At 48.5% G+C, this 20,011-nt stretch overlaps 1 protein-coding gene across 1 annotated transcript in view; it reads left to right on the top strand.

The window, feature by feature from the left end:
* Positions 1 to 20,011, top strand: part of Entrep2 (endosomal transmembrane epsin interactor 2) — a 419,262-nt gene that overhangs the window by 380,560 nt on the left and 18,691 nt on the right. The window contains exons 5-7 of the mRNA XM_059273396.1: positions 1,973 to 2,080; positions 13,683 to 13,843; positions 14,623 to 14,758. Of these exons, the coding sequence (XP_059129379.1) occupies positions 1,973 to 2,080; positions 13,683 to 13,843; positions 14,623 to 14,758 (405 nt within the window). The remainder of the gene's footprint in view (positions 1 to 1,972; positions 2,081 to 13,682; positions 13,844 to 14,622; positions 14,759 to 20,011) is intronic.

The raw sequence follows: 20,011 nt of genomic DNA on the forward strand, positions 1-20,011 counted from the left end.
TTAAAAGGACAAAAATGAACTGCAACCTAAACCTTACCCAATAATTACCTCAAAATGAGTCATGGACGTGAACATAAACAAAACTCTAAAAATGTTTAGGGAAAAAAACATGGGAAAATGTTTAAGTATTTAGAGCTAGGCAGACTTGGCACCCAAAGCATGGCGAGAGAGAGGGAGAGAGAGAGAGAGAGAGAGAGAGAGAGAGAGAGAGAGAGAGAGAGAGAGAGAGAGAGAGAGAGAGACTGTGTCCTGTGAAAAGTTCATATTGCAGTGGACTGAATATTTTCCTCTCCCAAATTCATATGTTAAAATACTGAAATCCTGACCCTACTGTGATGTTATTAGAACATCAGGACTCTAGACATAATGAGGACATGAAGGTAGAGTTCTCTGGGTTCTCTTGCTGCCCTGTTCACTGAGGTGAAGCCACAGCCAGAAGTTGGTCACCAGATCCGATGCCTTGATCGATACCCTCAGCCTCTAAAGGTAGTAAACAAATGTCTTGTTGCTGTGGTCACACATCTGGTGGCATTTTTGTTATTGTCCCCCAAACTCGGGCACCATGGGAAGTTCTTGGAAAGATATGCTGCAGTTTTAGAAAATAATTTCTGAGTCGTATGCCCGTGAATAACTGGTATAAAGAACTTTTGAAAGCCAAGAGCCAAAGGACAAACAAGGCAATGGGAAAATGAGCAAAACCTGAAAGACATTTTGCTAAAGAGGAACCAGATGGCAAATAGCAAGCAAAAAGAAATCGTTTAACATCTTTACACACCATGGAAATTCAAAATCGATCTGGATACATCCATGCATACCTATCAGAACAGCTAAACTAGAAGTCACAAAAATGTGTGCAATGATGCAGGGAAGCTGGGTCACTCATGTGTCGTGGGTGTGAATGTAAAATGGCTCAGCCTTTGTAGAAAGCACCTTGACTGTTCTTACAAAACTAACTATACAATAACTATACCTAGCAATTGTTGTCTTAGACAATTTCTACAGAAAATAAACACTTATCTTTGCATAAACACCTGCACAAAAATGTACACATTTTATTTGTATTAGTCCCAAATTACAAATCACCCAGGTACTCCTCAACTGGTGATGGTTAAACCAACTGTGGTACATCTATATGGTGGAATACTACTCACCAATACAAAGGAATGAGCTGTTACTGCATTCAACAGCCATGGTGTATTGTAAGACAGCTGTGAACTTTTCACAGAGCACAATTTCACAGAGCTGAATGAAGATGGAAAGAAAAAGAAACAATTGCAAAAGGCGACATGCTCTGTGATTCTATTCATGTAACATTCTTGAAACAAGTGGTGAGAAGCAGGATAGTGGTTGACAGAAGGTATTTGGAGTGGAAAGCAGGAGGAGGGTGGAGGGAGGATTGTTTTTAAGAAGCAGCATGGGAGACCCATGGTGATGGGGCCTTCTGTTTCTTGACTGTACTGTCAGTGTCTTGGCTGGGATGTGAACTAAGCTGTGGTTTTGCAAGATGCTACCAGTGGGTGCACATGAGAGCTCAGCATTATTTCTGACAACTACGTGTGAATCTACAATTCCCTAAATATAAAAAATGTCATTTAAAAACCTGACATTTTATTAAACACTCATCAGTGTCAAGCTACACTTTGTGACTGATAAAAATTACCCACCTTCTAACGTGAACATCCCAATATTTTCTTAGCTATTTTACTGACTACCTAATAATTACCAAAATTATGAAAGACATATTTTAGTATTAAGAACAGTTTGAGCAGCATAGTAAAAAAAATAAACAAATATGTGTATTTTAAAGGCTAATTTTTAGCATGAATAAAATACAACCACACATGAAACCAGCCTTCTGTGAAGCAGTTGGCAGCTGCCCATGCTGTCCTGGACCTGGGCTTACTATGTACCGTGGATTCTGCATCTGGGTGACCAGGAGGAACTGACCCTTTTCCTGCCTTTTGTCTTTCAGGATCTCCTCTTCAGCGTGTGTGCCCTCAATGTCCTCTCCACCATCGTGTGCGCCTTGGCCACAGCCATGTGCTGCATGCAAATGGTCTCTGCTGATGTCCTGCAGATGGTGAGTGACCCCACTCCTGCCCAGGCCTTCAGAGTGGCCAGCCCAGGCCTCCCTCCTCTAACCAGCTGGAGTCCAGTGTATATGTGTTCTCTACTTCTGGTTAGAGAACCATGGGTTCTATCAGTCCAAACTGTCCTTGGAGATCCTTGGAGTCACCTTGTGATGCACTCTGAAGAGGGGAACTCTGCAATATTTGCTCATGTTGCCTTACTTCAGACCTTCAGACGTCAGCAGAGTTCCATGTTTATGATGGAGTCACCCCACCCCACCCCAGAGCACCTAGAATGTGTCCCTGAGTCAGTCAAGTTCTGTTGTGCTGGACACCCCCTGGAACCTTTAGAGCAAGGCCTGTCCTTATTCTTCAGAATTCTCTGTAACAGAAGAAGTTTGGGGTTGTTAGAAGATGATTTCTCAAATTGAAAAACTGCTGTTCTTTGCTTTTGAAATTTTCTAATTAACCCTGAGGTCATGGTTCAGTGACCCTCATCTGGTGCCATGGTCAGGGTCTTTAAAAAAAAAAAAGACCTTCTGCTCCCATGGGAGTGGTAAGGCCAGAGCAGGGGTCATGTTCCTATTAATAAACATCTCTAAACACACACTTCATAAGTCATGATGGCTCTTCGTTGTCTCAGCATGAGTGGACCACAGCCTAGGGTTCAATACATTATTGTGGAACTCATAATAAAAAGAAATTGGTATTGGTTTTTGGTGCCGAGGGTAGGAGCCACTTTGTGCTCATTCTCTCTTCCTCCTTCCCACTTGCTGTCTCTGCTTTTGTGTTCTTTTACTGTAACAGATCAGCCAAGACGAAGTCATTTACAGAGAAAGTAGGTTTACTTAGCATCCAGTTCTGGAGAGTGGGGAGCCCAAGACCGTACAACTGCACGTGGCTGGCCTCTGGTGTAAACCTCCTGGCAAGTGGCAGAAGGGCAGTGGGTGTGTGTGTGAGACAGAACACAAGGGCTAACCTTGTTTTGTTTTTTAACAGCCCTGCCTACCAGTGGTAGCTAACCCTGCTCATTAGAGTGAATACTCATTCCCTCTAGATAGCGTTAATCCATTCAGGAGGGGTTGACCCTTGTTACCCAAGCACTTCCCACTAGCCCCACCTCTCAACACCACCATTTTGGTCTGGGACAATCCACATTCAAGCTGTCTGTGTCCTTCAGCCTGACCCTCAAGGCCACTGTGCCCTCCACCCAATGTTTTATGCATTTCACGAAAGAAAAGACAAGTTATCCCTATAGTGGGCTTTTCTTTTAAATCTTCCTCCTCACCCACCTCTTAGCAGTGCATCCGTTAATCAAGATATAAGGCCAGAGAGCATCGTTCCCGATATGTTAAAACTCCGCTGGTCCTAATTGTACGTGGCGCGCAGCCTGGTGCTCACAGCATACATCCACGCAGCTGTCATAGCGAGCTGACCTTTCTGAGGGGTCGCGGTGTTCTGAGAGGTGTCTAATTAAGCAGTTATTCAGCAAGATGAACTTTTGGCCTCATTCATCGAGGCCTCATGTTGGTAATTTTCTCCAGCATGCTGTATAAAGGAAAGGTTAAATATAAATACCAGGAAGTTCTACCCATCTCGGTAGATTTTGCTATTGATCTGTAAATATCACACCAATTGGACCAAACTAACAGAAGTGAAGGCTGTTAGATGATAGCAGTTTGTATCCCTGTACCTTTAAACACCAAAATGAAAATTGTCAACTGAATAAGAATAAGGTTTATTCTAGCTGTGTAAGCAATTAGAATTAAGCCAAAGTACGCATTGTCCTTATTGGTGGCCATGTAGACCAGAAATAGGCCTGGGGTCATGCGTCAAGCATGTCTGCATCTGAGCCCCACTGCTTCTGCCTCTATGGTGCCCCGGAGCACATCACCGAACCTACTTGTCCTGTAGTTTCCTCGCCTATGAAAGCGGCCCCACAGGACAACCTGCGGATCTCTGTTGATTTTTATTTGATTTTTTTATTTGTTGGCCGTGCTGGGGATGGAGCCTTGTGCAGGCTAGGAAACAGCGCTACCACTTTGCTATGCCCCAACTTTCTCTCCATGTTTCAATGTGGCAGGAGGAGCAGCCAATTACTGGAATCATAGCAATGACCTCGCAGCTGTGACATCATAGTAATGACATCAGAGCAGTGACATCACAGCAATGACTGACATCACACAGCACTGACTACAAGTGCAGTACTGCTTTGCTGTACTTCACTAACTGTGGTGTGCTGTGAGCAAGCAAATTCTTACAGGATTATCAAGGCTGTGTCTTAGTTTTCTGTTATAATGAAATGCCCTAGGGTAGACTCCTGTAAAGAGCTTATGCAGGTAATGGCTTAGGCCAAAGGGGCCAAACGGCATGGTGCCTGCACTCGTGAAGATGTCCTCACCTGTGTCACAGCGTGGTGGCTGGCATCACAATAGGCAAAGATGTATAGAAGAGACCAGGCTTGCTCTTCACCACAAGTTCTTTGAACTGAAAGCATGACATTACTTCCTTCCGAAGGCCTTGCCTCCAGTCACCTAACTTCACCCCCACCTCCCCCACCCTTCCCAGGAGGCCTCACTTGTGAAAGGTTCCATACCACCTCCCAGAAGCACCATGCTGAGGGCCAAGCCTCCAACACAGGGACGGTGTAAGACTAAGCACATCCAAGCCACAAGAAGATGCTGTCTGAAACCTCCAGGCTTGGAACTGGGAATAACTGAGTTTCCTGCTGATAAGGCCTTCTCCTTATATGGCCACATGCTGTGGCACAGGCAAGGTTCTGGTCTCCTGGTCAAACTGAGCTGTGTATGCCCTCCTGCATCTTGGGGGAGGCAGAAGGAAGAACTGTTTATAGCCATGGTACCTGTGAGACCAGCTCGTGAACCTGTGGGCACGTCACCTCCCACTGATCTTCCTTCTTTTGCACTGAAGGCCATGAAGTATTTGAGCCTTTCCATCCTGCAAGACTGCTGAGAGGATGGATCATGTGATGTATAGAAATGGGTTTTTTAGAAACAGGGTGGCCATATGGAGTGTGGCTGGCCCAGGCTGGCTACACCCTGGAAGAGGTGGGCTGGCCCAGCGGGGTTGTGGACTCCACCCAGTCAGATGGAAATGAGATGTTTAGGAAGATGCCTTGAAATCTCTTTTCAAGCATCCTGCTTCATTTCATTCAGTTATTTAATTAAAGGAATAATATGTGATCATTGGACGAAGCTCTATTACATAGCAGTACATAAAGAAAAGTTAATGACCTTCCTCACCGGCCCGTGGGAGAGACAAACGCCACAGCTTTGCAGCAAGTCCTTCCATTCCCCCATTATATCTAAGTGCTTATACAAATGCATATAAATTAATTGTCTTTCCTCCCGGTCCCCTTCCCCCAGACTAGTGGCTGTGAGGTGGTATTTCACTGTAGTCTAGATTTGCATTTTTCCAGTGATTAGTGATGTTGGTTCTCTTTCTGTGTGTTTAATGGCCACTTATAGATCTTCTGTGGAGGAACGGACTTTACTTTGCCCATGTTTAAAATGGGAATTGTCTCTTATTGCTGAGTCATAGAGTTCTTTGTGTGCTCTGGATCCAGGTCTCTCTTCAGATGTACGGTGTGCAGATGTTTCCTCCCGTTCCGTTGATTACCTTTATACTTGCTGGTATCTTTCAGTCACAACTTTAGTTTCAGTGAGGACTAATGTGTCTCTTTTTCCCATTCCTACTTTTGCTTTGGGTGTCCTGTCTCCCAAGGAAATGAAATTATTCCTTCTGAGAGCTTTGCAGTCTTAGTTGATGTTAAGGAACATCTCTCATAGGTTGTCATGCATGTTGTGGGGGAGGGCTGGTTTTGTGTGGCTCCTGGCACCATGTGTTGAAATGCAAATGTTAACCCACTGAGTTGGCTCAGTGTTACTGGCAGTTGCCAGTTGACCAGAGATGCATGGGTTTATCTGGGGGCTCCCAGTTCCATTTCATCAGCCTTTATGTCCACCTTCACGGCAATTCCAGAGAGCCCATGGTTACCATGTTATAGTCATTTCTAAAATGGGTGTGAGAATCCTCCAGCTTCGTTTATTCTCATGCTGGTTGTGAAAATTCTGTACCCTTGTAGTTCCCCGTGAATTTCAGAATCAGTGTGTCAGTGTCTGAAAAATAATCACACCGGGATTGTATTAAATCTGTGCAGCAGTTCCGCCTTGTGCCACTCACCATGACCTCAGTGTTATCTCCCTTGTGTTGACATCCCAGTTCTGGCTGGATTCCCATTTGTTGGGCTCAGTTGTGGCTCATGTGACTTGCCAATCATTCTTCTGGTATTTTTACTTGAGATTCTCAAAGTGAGAAGTATTATTGAAGTGTGTGTCTGTGTTGGTGTGACTGTATATGAGTGTCTCTGTGTGGGTGTCTGTGTGTATGTGTGTGCCTGTGTGTGTATGTGTATCTATATCTCTGTGTGTAATCTGTCTATTGTGTGTGTGTGTGTGTCTGTCTGTCTGTCTGTCTGTCTGTGTGGTACTGGAGACTGAACCTCTGGTCTTGTACATGTTTGGCAAGTGTCATACCACAGCCCCAGCTCCTCTAAGAAATACTCATTCATGACAAGGTTGCTACTGGGGAGCAGCCCCCATGAGCATGTGTGCAGCCTCCCATTGGCCCATTCCTCCTAACCAACACTCAAGGCTGCTTTCGGAGAGAACTGTGGGGCATCCTGCTGCTGCATGCGCCCAGCTCCTGCTGCCATCCTTACGCACCTTCCTGAGCAACTCTCCACACAGGGGTGCTGGGCTGAGGGGGTAAAATCTGGCCCCAGCACCATACCCTGGAACCTTGTCAGTTCTGGTTTCCATTGCTGCGACAAAGCGCCATGACCAAAAAGCTGGGGAGGAAAGGGTTTGTTTGGCCTACACTTCCGCAAAGTAGTCTGTCATTGAAGAAAGCCCGAACAGGAACTCAGACAGGGCAGGGACCTGGAGGCAGGAGCTGATGCAGAGGCCATGGAGGGGAGCTGCTTACTGGCTTGCTCCTCGTGGCTTGCTCAGCCTGCTTTCTTGTAGAACCCAGGACCACCAGCCCAGGGATGGCACCACCCACAGTGGGCTGGGCCCTCCCCCATCCATCACTAATTAAGAAATGTCTCACAGGCTTGCCTGCAGCCTGATCTTCTGGAGGCATTTTCTCAGTTAAGGAGCCCTCCTCTCAGATGACTTTAGCTTGTGTTAAAGTGACATAAAACTATCCAGCATAGCCCTGTCTTGGTTCTCTTACCTGACATCAAAGGAGAAGATCTTCCTGTACCGCCCCAGAGTCAGGCATGCAGTGAGGGGTGGGTGGATGGATGTTCCTGGGGTCTAATAAGTACTTCAGGCCTGCATTGTGAGCCCAACATGTCACACACACTTCCTTATAGTTTATTATGGGCCCTTTGGACACGAGTATCTAGGGATCCACATACTTCATAGGACATTGCTCCGAAGGTGAAGAAAGCCCATGAGCTCCAGAATATTCTGTGGGGGCAACTGTGAACACTGGATGCCACTTAAAGATACCAAGGGAAACACTTGAATAAAACAGATGCTCTCTGCCTGGATTTCTGCTTCTAAAGTATTAACCAATACTTGTTTCTCTCTCTAGCCTCGGGCACTCCTGCCAGAGGTGAACTGTTCCACGGAAATGCCTGAGCCATTGCTTCATCTATAGGTGTAAAATGACCCATACTGCATGGGCTCCAAGCTTTCCCATAGCCCGTCAGTGAAGTGAGAGGAAAGAGACAGACACTAAGTCTCACGTGTACACAGTGAAACACAACGGCTTTATTAGCAAATACAGTCTTCCAATCAGTGTGGGAAGAGGGATCTACAAGGCACTCATGAAGCAGATGAGTTCTAAATGGGCCTCGAAAGACTGGAGGGACAGCAGAGGCCGGGGCTTCAGGAGAGCCTCCAGGCTCTAAAACGGGTGACCAGTGAACAATGTGTGTCAGAAGAGGAAAACAACAGGGATCTGGTCAATCCTTAATTCCGGGGATAGGCAGGGGCCAGTGAGGATGTTGGAGCTGGGTGGCAGGGAGCACCCAGGGGTGGCAGGGATAGGGTGGGCTCATTCAGGGGTGGGGCAGGCAGTTGGAGAATTTCTGCATTAGCAGGGGTGAGTCCAGGCTTCAGAATATGGTCAAATGCAGCGAAATCAGCGTGCTCTGGGCTGATGGTTACATCTGAACGAGAGACCCATGGGATTAAAATGGTCACCGCCAGACTACCCAACACACATTCCCCGCCCTTCCAGCTAGTCTGACTCACTGCTGTTTCTTTAATTGTCGGAAATTAGAGGGGAAGGGACGGCTGTGAGTAGGCTGGATGTGTGCTGTCATCCTCTGCCTCCGAAGCTGCTAATCCCTGTGCTTGCTGCTCAATAGCTAGGCAGTGACCCATCCATGGGCATCATTCTGCCATACTGCAGGTCTCACTTTACTCTGGAGTGTCAGCAGATAAAACCCCAGCCATGATTTCTACTGTGGCTCTATATAACTGTCACATTAACTCTTCAGACGAGTCCCAAATTGTGTCATGGACTGACACATTCACTCATTTGCTCTGTGGCCCCCTTGGTTGATTGTAGGAGCCACTAGGCAGCTCTGTAGTTGGTTCATGGATACAGGCGACTCAAGGTCATGACCTCAGCCAGGAGCTCAGCAGCACTATTGGGACTTTAGAATTCTTTTTTTTTTTTTTTTTTTTTTTTTTTTTTTTTTTTTTTTTTTGTAAAGGGGGACTTTAGAATTCTAAGTACCCACATCTTCCTTACAATTTGAATGCATCCCTATTGGGGCTGATTAGCTGCAGTTGGAACTAGCATCATGAATGCATGAGATGGCAAGTGTCCCTCCTCCTGTCAGGACTGGGGAAGCCCAGCCCTTCTAACGTGCGGAAACAGTAGCTGTGTGATGCTACAATTCCATTTATTGACACAGCTCAGTGGAGAAGGTGCTTTGCCTCCTAAGTGTCTCTGGTGTCATTTCCAGTGTGTTTTTAAATGCATCTCATTTTCCTACATTCCTCGCCATTTCCCCCACACTGCCACCTTCGCCTCAGAGGCATCCTCAGCCGTTACACAGCTTTGCTGGCCACTGTCCTCTCCTAGTAGTGCCCCCATGTTCTCACCCTCTGCTCACAGGTTTCACTAAGGAGAGCCCCCTTGGGAAGTGCAGATGGGTGTGCTCTTTGCACAGGCCTGATAACTGTGAGCATGCAGCTGGAAGACGTGCAGGATACTCAAGGTCATGACCCACCCCAGGAGCTTCACAGTCACTCAACGAGCCAGAATGCCGAGGGAAAGATGGGGATAGCCTCTGTTCCTGGGAGGTGGGGAGGGGGAGGGAAGGTAGTGAGCCTGGCTTTAGGCAAATCCAACCCCGAGGCACCCAGACTCTTGCTGTCCTGTTTCCCTGCAGAAGATCGGGCCCAGAGACAAGAGAGCTAGTGACTAGGACAGAGGCCTTCATTTGAGCCTCCTCACACTTCTGCATGGATCTGTGACACAGGATGGCATTGCATGATATAATCCTGGTAGCACCAGGGAAAAGGAACCTGAGACTAATAGGTCAGTAAGGTGCAAAGTCACGTGGGCCTCAGTGGTCGTTCAGTGTCGGGAGACCAGACTTCTGCCTGATAATCTGATGTCCGTTAACCTCTTCATGGTCTCTTCCAGACTGCAGAAGGTAGACTGTGTGAGCTGAGCCAAGTTTCAGGGGCTCCATGTTGTAGACTTTGGGAAGCTACCCAGGGTCAAGTAACTGCACTTCTCAGCCCCGCTTACTTTCAGGTGTTCCTAGGAGAAGCCCCCTTTCCCACAGCAGACAGAACGTAAGGTCTCAGGTGCACACCGCTATTGTATGAATGGTAAACTCTGGGAGGATGTGTGAGCAGCTCAGCCAGTCTCCACACACACACATGCTGGTGTTTCCATGTTGTTTAGACAGCCCAGGGAAGACAGGACCCTGCAGGACAGAAGAGATGACTCCGCCCATTTTCTACCCTCTCCAGGAGATGTAAAGTTATGCTTTATACCTAACCATGGAGGTGTAGACGTGAGGCCCCAGAGCATGGAGCCTGAGTGGGGAGGATGTGGGCTGGCAGACAGGCCTTCCAGTCACGGACGGACATTCTGCCTGGTCTTGAAGGAGGTCTGGCAGGTTGCCAGGTGAGAAGGAGCCAAGTTGCCAGGAACAGGAAACAAGGCACGTATAGTGTGGAAGGTGGCTGAGCAGACCTTGCTCGGAGCAGGGGGCGGTTGGCCCTGGTTGGAAGGAAGCTGGAAACTGGATGGGATTCAGTGTACAGAGGTCTTGATGGTAAAAGATTTTCCGACAGCATGAGCTCATCTGGGCAGGTTTAAAAATAGCTCCTGCACAAGATGGAGACTGCATTCCAGGAGCAGAGGCAGCTTGCTCCTTCCCTGCTGCTCTGTTGGCTGCTTCTGCGGGGGCAGGAGAGCAAGGGCACCACAGCAGAGAGGTATCCATCCCATCCACTCAGCTGAACATGCGCTGTGCCCCATTTAGGAAAGAAGAGGGGGGTAAAACACGGGCAGCCTGACAGTGTATCCGTTACTTTTCTGTCGCTGTGATTAGAACACCGTGCATCTTATAGAAGAAAGCAACAGTCTCCAGGAAAGACAAAGTCGTGCTCAGAGGGGATGAACTGTCTTTAACTTTTGTCAGGTCTCTGGTGTTGGGCGCTTTTGCATTTCATGCATTTTGCTTGAGAATTCTGTCAATTCGTCTCATTTCTGATAGAGACTAATTTAAAATAGTTCCTTATTAGACCCCAGGAACATCCGCCCACCCCTCACTGCCTAGCTATTGAGCAGCAAGCACAGGGATTAGCAGCTTCGGAGGCAGAGGATGAGAGCACACATCCAGCCTACTCACAACCGTCCCTTCCCCGCTAATTTCTGACAATTAAAGAAACAGCAGTGAGTCAGACTAGCTGGAAGGGCGGGGAATGTGTGTTGGGTAGTCTGGCGGTGACCATTTTAATCCCATGGGTCTCTCGTTCAGATGTAACCATCAGCCCAGAGCACGCTGATTTCGCTGCATTTGACCATATTCTGAAGCCTGGACTCACCCCTGCTAATGCAGAAATTCTCCAACTGCCTGCCCCACCCCTATCTGAATGAGTCCACCCTATCCCTGCCACCCCTGGGTGCTCCCTGCCACCCAGCTCCAACTTCCTCACTGGCCCCTGCCTATCCCCGGAATTAAGGATTGACCAGATCCCTATTGTTTTCCTCTTCTGACACACATTGTTCACTGGTCACCCGTTTTAGAGCCTGGAGGCTTTCCTGAAGCCCCGGCCTCTGCTGTCCCTCCAGTCTTTCGAGGCCCATTTAGAACTCATCTGCTTCATGAGTGCCTTGTAGATCCCCTCTTCCCACACTGATTGGAGGACTGTATTTGCTAATAAAGCCGTTGTGTTTCACTGTGTACACGTGAGTCTTAGTGTCTGTCTCTTTCCTCTCACTTCACTGATGGGCTATGGGAAAGCTTGGAGCCCATGCAGTATGGGTCATTTTACACCTATAGATGAAGCAATGGCTCAGGCATTTCCGTGGAACAGGTCACCTCTGGCAGGAGTGCCCGAGGCTAGAGAGAGAAACAAGTATTGGTTAATACTTTAGAAGCAGAAATCCAGGCAGAGAGCATCTGTTTTATTCAAGTGTTTCCCTTGGTATCTGTAAGTGGCATCCAGTGTTCACAGTTGCCCCCACAGAATATTCTGGAGCTCATGGGCTTTCTTCACCTTTGGAGCAATGTCCTATGAAGTATGTGGATCCCTAGATACTCGTGTCCAAAGGGCCCATATTGAACTATAAGGAACTGTGTGTGACATGTTGGGCTCACAATGCAGGCCTGAAGCACTTTGCAGGACTCTGAGAAGGGACTTATGTATAGAGCATGTGCCAAGTATACTTTGTGACAAGAACTTGCTGAATGAGCATGCTCAAAGTCTAGCTTTTTCTCCTAAAGTGCTGTTTGGAAGCATGAATGGCAAGTTCCTTTTTTTTTTTTTTTTTTAATTTTTACCTTGCAACACAATTCAGTTCTACATATCAGCCACAGACTCCCTCGTTCTCCCCCCCTCCCGCCCCCCTCACCTTCCCCCCAGCCCGCCCCCCATTCCAATCCCCTCCAGGGCAAAGGCCTCTCCACAGACTGAGATCAACCTGGTGGACTCAGTCCAGGCAGGTCCATTCCCCTCCTCCCATGCCGAGCCAAGGGACCCTGCATAGGCCCCAGGATTCAAACAGCCAACTCATGCAATGAGCACAGGACCCGGTGCCACTGCCTGGATGCCTCCCAAACAGATCAGGCCAATCAACTGTCTCACCCACTCAGAGGGCCCGATCCAGTTGGTGACCCCTCAGCCATTGGTTCATACTTCATGTGTTTCCGTTTGTTTGGCTATTTGTCTCTGTGCTTTATCCGACCTTGGTCTCAACAATTCTCTCTCATATAAACCCTCCTCATTCTCGCTAATTGGACTCCCAGAGATCCACCTGGGGCCCAGCCATGGATCTCCGCATCCAGATCCCTCAGTATTTGGACGAGGCTTCTAGCACGACAACTAGGGTGTTTGGCCATCCCATCACCAGAGTAGGTCAGTTCGGACTGTCTCCCGACCATTGCCAGCAGTCTGCCGTGGGGGCATCCCCGTGGATTTCTGTGGGCCTCTCTAGCACTTTGTTTCTTCCTATGCTCAACCACACCACAAGAGCACTTGTTCAGCTATGTTCATATCAGCGTTGTTTGTAATAGCCAGAACATGGAAACAACCTAGATGCCCTTCAACTGAAGAATGGATAAACAAAATGTGGTACATATACACAATGGAATACTACTCAGCAGAGAAAAACAATGACATCATGAAGTTTACAGTCAAATGGATGGATCTAGAAAAAATCATCCTGAGTGAGGTATCCCAGACTCAGAAAGACAAACATGGTATGTACTCACTCATAACAGGATACTAGATGTGGAACAAGGATGACTGGACTGCTACTCACATCACCAGGCAGGCTACCTGGAAAACAGGACCCCAAGAAAGACACAGGGATCGCCCAACGACAGAGAAATGGAATGAGATCTACATGAACAGCCTGGACATGAGTGGGGGTAGTGAAGGGCGAGGGTCGAGGGAAAGAGAGCTTGGGCGAGTGGGAGATCCCAGCTGGATCAACAACAGAGAGGGAGAACAAGGAATAGGAGACCATGGTAAATGAAGACCACATGAGAATAGGCAAGTTCCTTTTGACTGCAGTGTGTAGGCATTAGAGTCACAGGAGTGAAGATTCCCAGTAAAAATCTGTATTAAAGACTTCCCAGGCAGCAGTTTTACCTCACGCACACACTAGAAATAAAAATCAAAGGCATCCTGCCTAGCAGAGGAAGCAGAGCAGAGGGAGGGCCTCTCAGGGCTCCCCTTTGTAAAGTGTGTGTTTAGCAATCACAGTTTGGCAGGTTAAACTAGGCGTTTTACCGTGGTAAGTAATGTGTTTGCAATTAGCTCCGTTAGCTGCCAGCCACGCAAGGTCTGGATAACGCTGCTTCCCTGTGCTTTCCAGTTCTTCCCACAGAGGTCCCACTCGGCCAGTGCCGCCTGCCTGACTCCGCATGGCACCATTCTCCACCAGACCCTGGACTTCGACGAGTTCATCGCCCCCCTCCCGCCTCCACCCTACTACCCTCCAGAATACACCTGTACACCCACAGCAGAGGCCCACAGGTCAGTGTTCCTCTCCGTGTCCTGTGTCCCGTGGTGCGTGAGAAGCCGCAGACAGGAAGCATCTCTGGGAGGAGGAAGTTGGGATGGCCGAGGAGAGAGAGGTGAAGAGTGGAAAAGAAGAAATGCCAGGACAGCAGCATGTGCCTCACAGGGCTAGGAAGTGAAGAAAGGAGATGGGACCTAGAAATACAGTTCTTTCTTTTATTTTTGTTCTTTGGGGTTTGGGTGGCCGTGATGAGTCAATTGTGTTCCATTTTTATTTTTTTGTTGTTGACAGGGCCTCATTGTACAGCCCAGGGTGACTTTGAACTCTCCATGTAGCCCCAAATGGCCTCATAACTTATGACGCTCCTGTCTCGGTGTCTCAAGTACTGGAATTACAGGCGAGCACCACAAGGCCTGACTGAATAGCAGATTTCTGTCGAAGTCTTTGCAGTGTTACCTAAATGGCACCATAGGCTGGGGCTGGAGTCAGCAGCCTGCAGTGTAGGCCAGGCTCTGTGGTATGCTTACATGTGCAAAGTTGCCCCTGAGTGACAGTCATCACCGAGTGTGGAACATTAATTAGAAATTTCATCAGCTTTGTCATTGATTTAATTATAATAGACAGAGCTTAAGTGTTTAGTGAAATGTGAGCATCTTTCAGAAGAAAGACAGAAGTTAAACCTGCTCAGTGAGTCAGGCTTTTATTTTTCAATGGGACGAGTGTTAGACAGTCACCACTCGGAGGGAAATGTCAGACCCTGGTCCTCAGGGGCTGACCATGTTCTGTTTTCTAGGGGCCTCCACCTGGACTTCGCTCCCTCTCCCTTCAGCACTCTGTATGACGTTGCCATCAACAGCCCTGGCATGCTGTACCCTGCTGAGCTGCCCCCACCGTACGAGGCCGTGGTGGGTCAGACTCCCGCCAGCCAGGTGAGACTCGGCTCTGACAGGACCGGCTCTTATGTATACCCCACTTCCTGGCCTGTCCTCAGAAAGCTCCCAGACAAGTGTTGGCTGTGTCACAGACCCCAGCGACTGCCCTGTGATGAAGCCTCTGCATGTCCTGGGCAATGTGTGAGCCTTACAGAAACTGCAGGATGCTGATTCCAGCTGCAGCCTGGGCACATCACTATGTGAACTTGCCCTTGGGATACTCAACCTAATTGCTGCAGCCAGACCCAGCCTAACTCACATGTGTCTGTGTTCCATGCTGCCCAGTGTGTCTGGAGAGAATAGAAGGAACTGGGACAGCTTCTAACCTGTGACCAGAGCAGGGGGTGCTAAGCTTGTGGACAAAGGACTTAGGGGACCAAGACCTGTGTTAGCCATTGCTGTAGACGTGATCTGATGGAGCTGTAAGATGCCAGGTGGCCCCAGACCAGGGATGTGCCTCTGCTGCCAGCTACTTGGGACCTTCTCTGAGCTGTGTGTGCCAGGGGCTCCTATTGCTCCATGGTCCCCAACCATTAACAGGCATTTCGAGTATGTCTGTAAAGCCTTGGTTCCTTCTTCTGAAAAATGATGAGGGAAAAAAAAAACACATTAGTATCAAGCTCATAGGATGGAAGGGAATGGTGCTCTGCAATGTAAGCCTGGGAACATGGTAAATCCTGAATTCAGGAGACGTCTCTAGGCATATTTTGGTAGTGTTTTTATCTTGGCCATTATTGTTGTTGTCTTTGTTGAGTGTGAAATCTCTAATCAGGCAGAAAGGTGAGGTCATGGGACCAGGGAGGTCTTAAGAGGAAGCCGTAGGGAATGAGCCAGAGGTGGGGACACGGTAGTCAGGTAGCACAAGTGTCGTGTGCTGAAAGCCTGCCCCAAGCACAAGTCACAGAGTTGGATAATACCACAACATGGAGGATCTACAGGACATGCCAGGTATGTCCACACTCTGCTCCCTTAGCCCCTGCTGCCTGACCCCTGGATGACAGCCCTGGTGCAAGGCTTAGACTTTTTGACATCCCCTCAAGCTCTGACCCTGCACGTTGGACATCACAATGATCGGAAGGAGTGGAGGAGAGTCAGCATTACTGGTGTTTACCTCAGCCACTGACAGGATATGCATCCCATGAGGAAGCTCTGTTTATGGAGTACTGCTTGGCCACTGTTCCGGCTCAGCGTCATAAGCCTCTGAGATAAGCACAGCCGTCAGGGTGGGTTACTTTCTGTAGGCTGAGTCAGGGGACAAGGAAAGGCAGCAGGGCACATGCATGCTGTGATCCATGGGAAGGAAGCATGGACAGTGCTGTTCAGGCTGTTGGCATCAAAGGGAAAAGAAACATTTAGCCCAGGGATTCTTCCTCGGTATTGGGCCAGCCTGGTGAATCCCACCTGCCCCGACATAACCAGAGAAACCTTGAGTAATGCCTTTGTGCCCACTCCAATCCTGAATTGCCCTGCATGGCTCAGTGGCTGCAGGTGGCACCTCCCGACCTAGGATCTTGGCCTCTTTTGTGTACATGGTAGAGGTCACGGTGTAGGAACTGCCTGAGAGGAAAGGGTGATTAGAGACTAGGTGAAGGTGAGATCCTGTAATCTCTCAGCTTGGACCGCCGTTTGCCTAGACTGTCCAAGCTGAGCAGGAACCTCCGACTTAGCAACAAGGTTTATCTTTCTGTTTATGATTAAAAAAAAAAATAGTGAAGATAATTATTGTGATGACCAGCCTTAGCTCTCAAAGGTTCCTAGCTTGTACTAGGGTATCCAGGGAGGATCTGGGAGCTCAGATTTAGTGATATGAGGAAGTGTGCCTGATTAGAGATTTCACACTCAACAAAGACAACAACAATAATGGCCAAGATAAAGATGCTACCAAAATATGCCCAGAGACATCTCCTGAATTCAGGATTTACCATGTTCTCAGGCTTACATTGGATAGCACCATTCCCTTTCATCCTATGAGCTTGCTACTAATGTGGTATCAATGGATTGTAGATCCCAGTGGGTATCCAAGTCCCACAAAGCCTTGTCAACCAAATCCCAGTGTTGGGTCCACTCCCAGGAGTTCCAAGTTAGTGGTTGGTTGGGGAAGGAGGGAGGGTGTGTGAGGAGTTTGCATTCCTAACAGCTCCCCACGCCTGTGGTTCCTGGGGCTCACTTTGAGAACTGAAGCAGATCGCTGTGGCAAGGTTTGTAATGCAGAGATGATAACATGATGGATCTTATAGGCAAATGTGGTACTGGGGCCTAGAAGGGTGGGAGGAAATATCACCAAACCAACATGGCAAGACCAAGAAGAGTGTGCGTTAGGCCCAGAGCAAGGCCCTCCATGGATGGCTGACACCAGGAAGTCAAGAGATGATGGGGGAAGGCAAATGGGCAGCTCCATTCTGGGAAGCAGGGACCCAGAAGTCATATCTGCAGTAGTTTGTCATTTCCTTGGTGCCTTGGGTGGGAGGCTCTGCCATTTCCCACTCCTCGGCAAGCCTACTAAAATTCCAGTTTCCTGCTGGGGAGCTACTTCTTTGCTTCCCTTTGTGAGGTGGTACTCATTTTCATAAGAGAGGGCTGGGTGGATGGGTCACGGTTCAATGGGCCCTTCCCTGTGGACAAGGCCAAGCCTGGGGCATTGCCCTGTCAGAGCCTTTGCTTCCCAGCAAGACCCTCTTTCCAGAAGCCTCATGCTGGCCTTGCAAGGCCCTTGAGTGCAGATGTGGGCTGTAGCTGCAGACTTCGAGTGTGACATTTAGTACCCCCACCCCACATTGCACACTAGACGGGTATTGATTCATGTTTCATCACCAATTTTCTCTTTCCCCGAAGAGCACAATATATTTCAGGTTAATGTATGGTTCTGGGATCAATATGACACTGTTCTTCCAAAGCACTGGAAAATTCTCCCTTCTGTGATTTTTCTCAGAGAACGTGGGTAAGGAGGGCTAAAGGTCAAAGCTGTGTCATGTTAGTTTACGTTAGCTCAGAAACATGCCACCTGCAGGGACTGGCACAAACTCAATCTGCTATGGAGCTGGCCAGGTACGTGTGTCACATGTCCCGTGGCCCCTCTCCAGGCCACCTGTATAGCAGAGACACATCTGGTGATTAAGGACGTGCAGCTCACAGGCCAATTTTCTTTGATGCTCAGGTGTCAGGGCACTTTTCAATTCCACAGACATCTCCGGGAGTCCGGAAGTGAGTGACACCTATTACCATCCACAGAGGGAAGGCTGCGCCCGCCACCTGCCCCCTCCTCCAGGGTGGTCCATCTCCCTTGACCAGACGTCAAGGAGCTGCCCCTTCACAGCGTGAGCATTTTCCCTGGGTGAGGGGGTGGTTAATTGCTTGCCCCTGCACCACAAAGGGTGTAAGAAATTGCCTATCAGCAGTGGTTAGAGCAGAGCAAACTACACAGAGGGACATGAGTGAAGTGGGGACACACAGGCAGTAAGGGAGTAAGAAATGGCAGCCGGCGGGAAGATTTTTTTTTTCCTGACACACTGTCGGTCTATGTTGTCCAGGCTGGCCGTGAACTCTCAGCCTCAACGGAGCTTTCGTCTCCAGTCTCCAGAATAACTGAGATGCCAGGTGTGCCCCTGAGAGGATATTTTTAGTCTTTTACCTGAGGATGCTCATTCAGACCTCTTCCCTTCCTTGACCAGCACATACTCCCTTCTGGCTTAGGTATGGATGTCATTCCATCCCACAGCTCCAGGCTGTGCTCCACAGCAAGATCCCAGAGGTGAATCTCTAGCCACGGCAGCAAAGCTACTGAGAAGTTCTCACTTGACGTTCCTGCCTAGACACAAACTTACATTCCAGGGACCACTGGCGGCCGGGCTTCATAGCCACGGGATATAAAACCATGAGTCTACTGCCTCATGGAGTTAACAACCCATGTGATGACAGCACAGGACAGCTCACCTCCCCTGGGACTTTAGGGAGAGAATCGTACCTGGCCATCTGGGTAGGGCTGTAGCATGTGGGAAGCAAGGAAGGTGGTCCAGGTGGAGAGTGCAGCATGCAGCGGTGAGGGGGTGGGGCAAAGTCTGCTGTAGTGCTCCAGGTACAGGTTTTCTGATCTTACACATCTAACTGTGGAAGTGTCTTTGATAAATCCAGTGTCTAGGTTGACCTGACCCGGAAGTACTTGACTGGGTAGCAGTATAGCTAGGAAGGGAAGTCTGGTATGATACTAGAAGTTACAAGAAAGGAGATGGGCAGGCATAGTATCATCAGCTGTGAGTCTTATAAATTATATGTTTAAAGGAAATGACCCCTACATTTTAAAACTGGGGAGTGGAGTATTTCGAAGGTGACTTTGAGTATATGAAACCCTCATTGACAGCTGATAATTAGCCCCAAACAGTGGCTTTTCATGAATCTGGTACTAGATGGTTGACCTCATCCAGGAGTGAGAAACACATCACAGAAATGAGGCAGAATTCCCGTGCAGGGTTCCCCACAGAGCCCGTCTGCCTAAATTCCAGTTGATCCTTCAGCTCCAATGGCTGGTCCAAGTAGCATCTCAGAACTAGCAAGTCCCAGGTTCAGGCCCTTCCCTAGTTTGCTTCTCTGCTGCTTTGATAAAGCATCATGACCAGGATAGCCTATAGAAGGACTGCTTTATTTGGCATACAGTTCCAGAGGGACAAGAGTCCATCATCGCAGGGAAACAGCAGGCATGGGAGCTGAAGTAGCGAGAGAGAGAGAGAGAGAGAGAGAGAGAGAGAGAGAGAGAGAGAGAGAGAGAGAGAGAGAGAGAGAGGTGGGGGGGAGAAAGAGATAGAAACAGAGACAGAGAGAGAGCAACAGAAAGAGCTAGAAGTAGCACGGTGTTTACTCTCCAAAGTCCACACTGCCAGTGACGTACTTCCTCCAGCAAAGCCACACCTCTTTTTTTTTTTTAAAGTGTAAGGTATTTTTTTTTAATTTTTATTTTGCAATACAATTCAGTTCTACATATCAGCCACAGATTCCCTTGTTCTCCCCCCTCCCGCCCCTCTCACCTTTCCCCCAACCCGCCCCCCATTCCATTCTCCTCCAGGGCAAAGCCTTCCCCACAGACTGAGATCAATCTGGTGGACTCAGTCCAGGTAGGTCCAGTCCCCTCCTCCCAGGCCGAGCCAAGGGACCCTGCATAGGCCCCAGGTTTCAAACAGCCGACTCATGCAATGAGCACAGGACCCGGTCCCACTGCCTGGATGCCTCCCAAACAGATCAGGCCAATCAACTGTCTCACCC

Source organism: Peromyscus eremicus, chromosome 1, assembly GCF_949786415.1.
Source record: "Peromyscus eremicus chromosome 1, PerEre_H2_v1, whole genome shotgun sequence".
NCBI lineage: Eukaryota > Metazoa > Chordata > Mammalia > Rodentia > Cricetidae > Peromyscus > Peromyscus eremicus.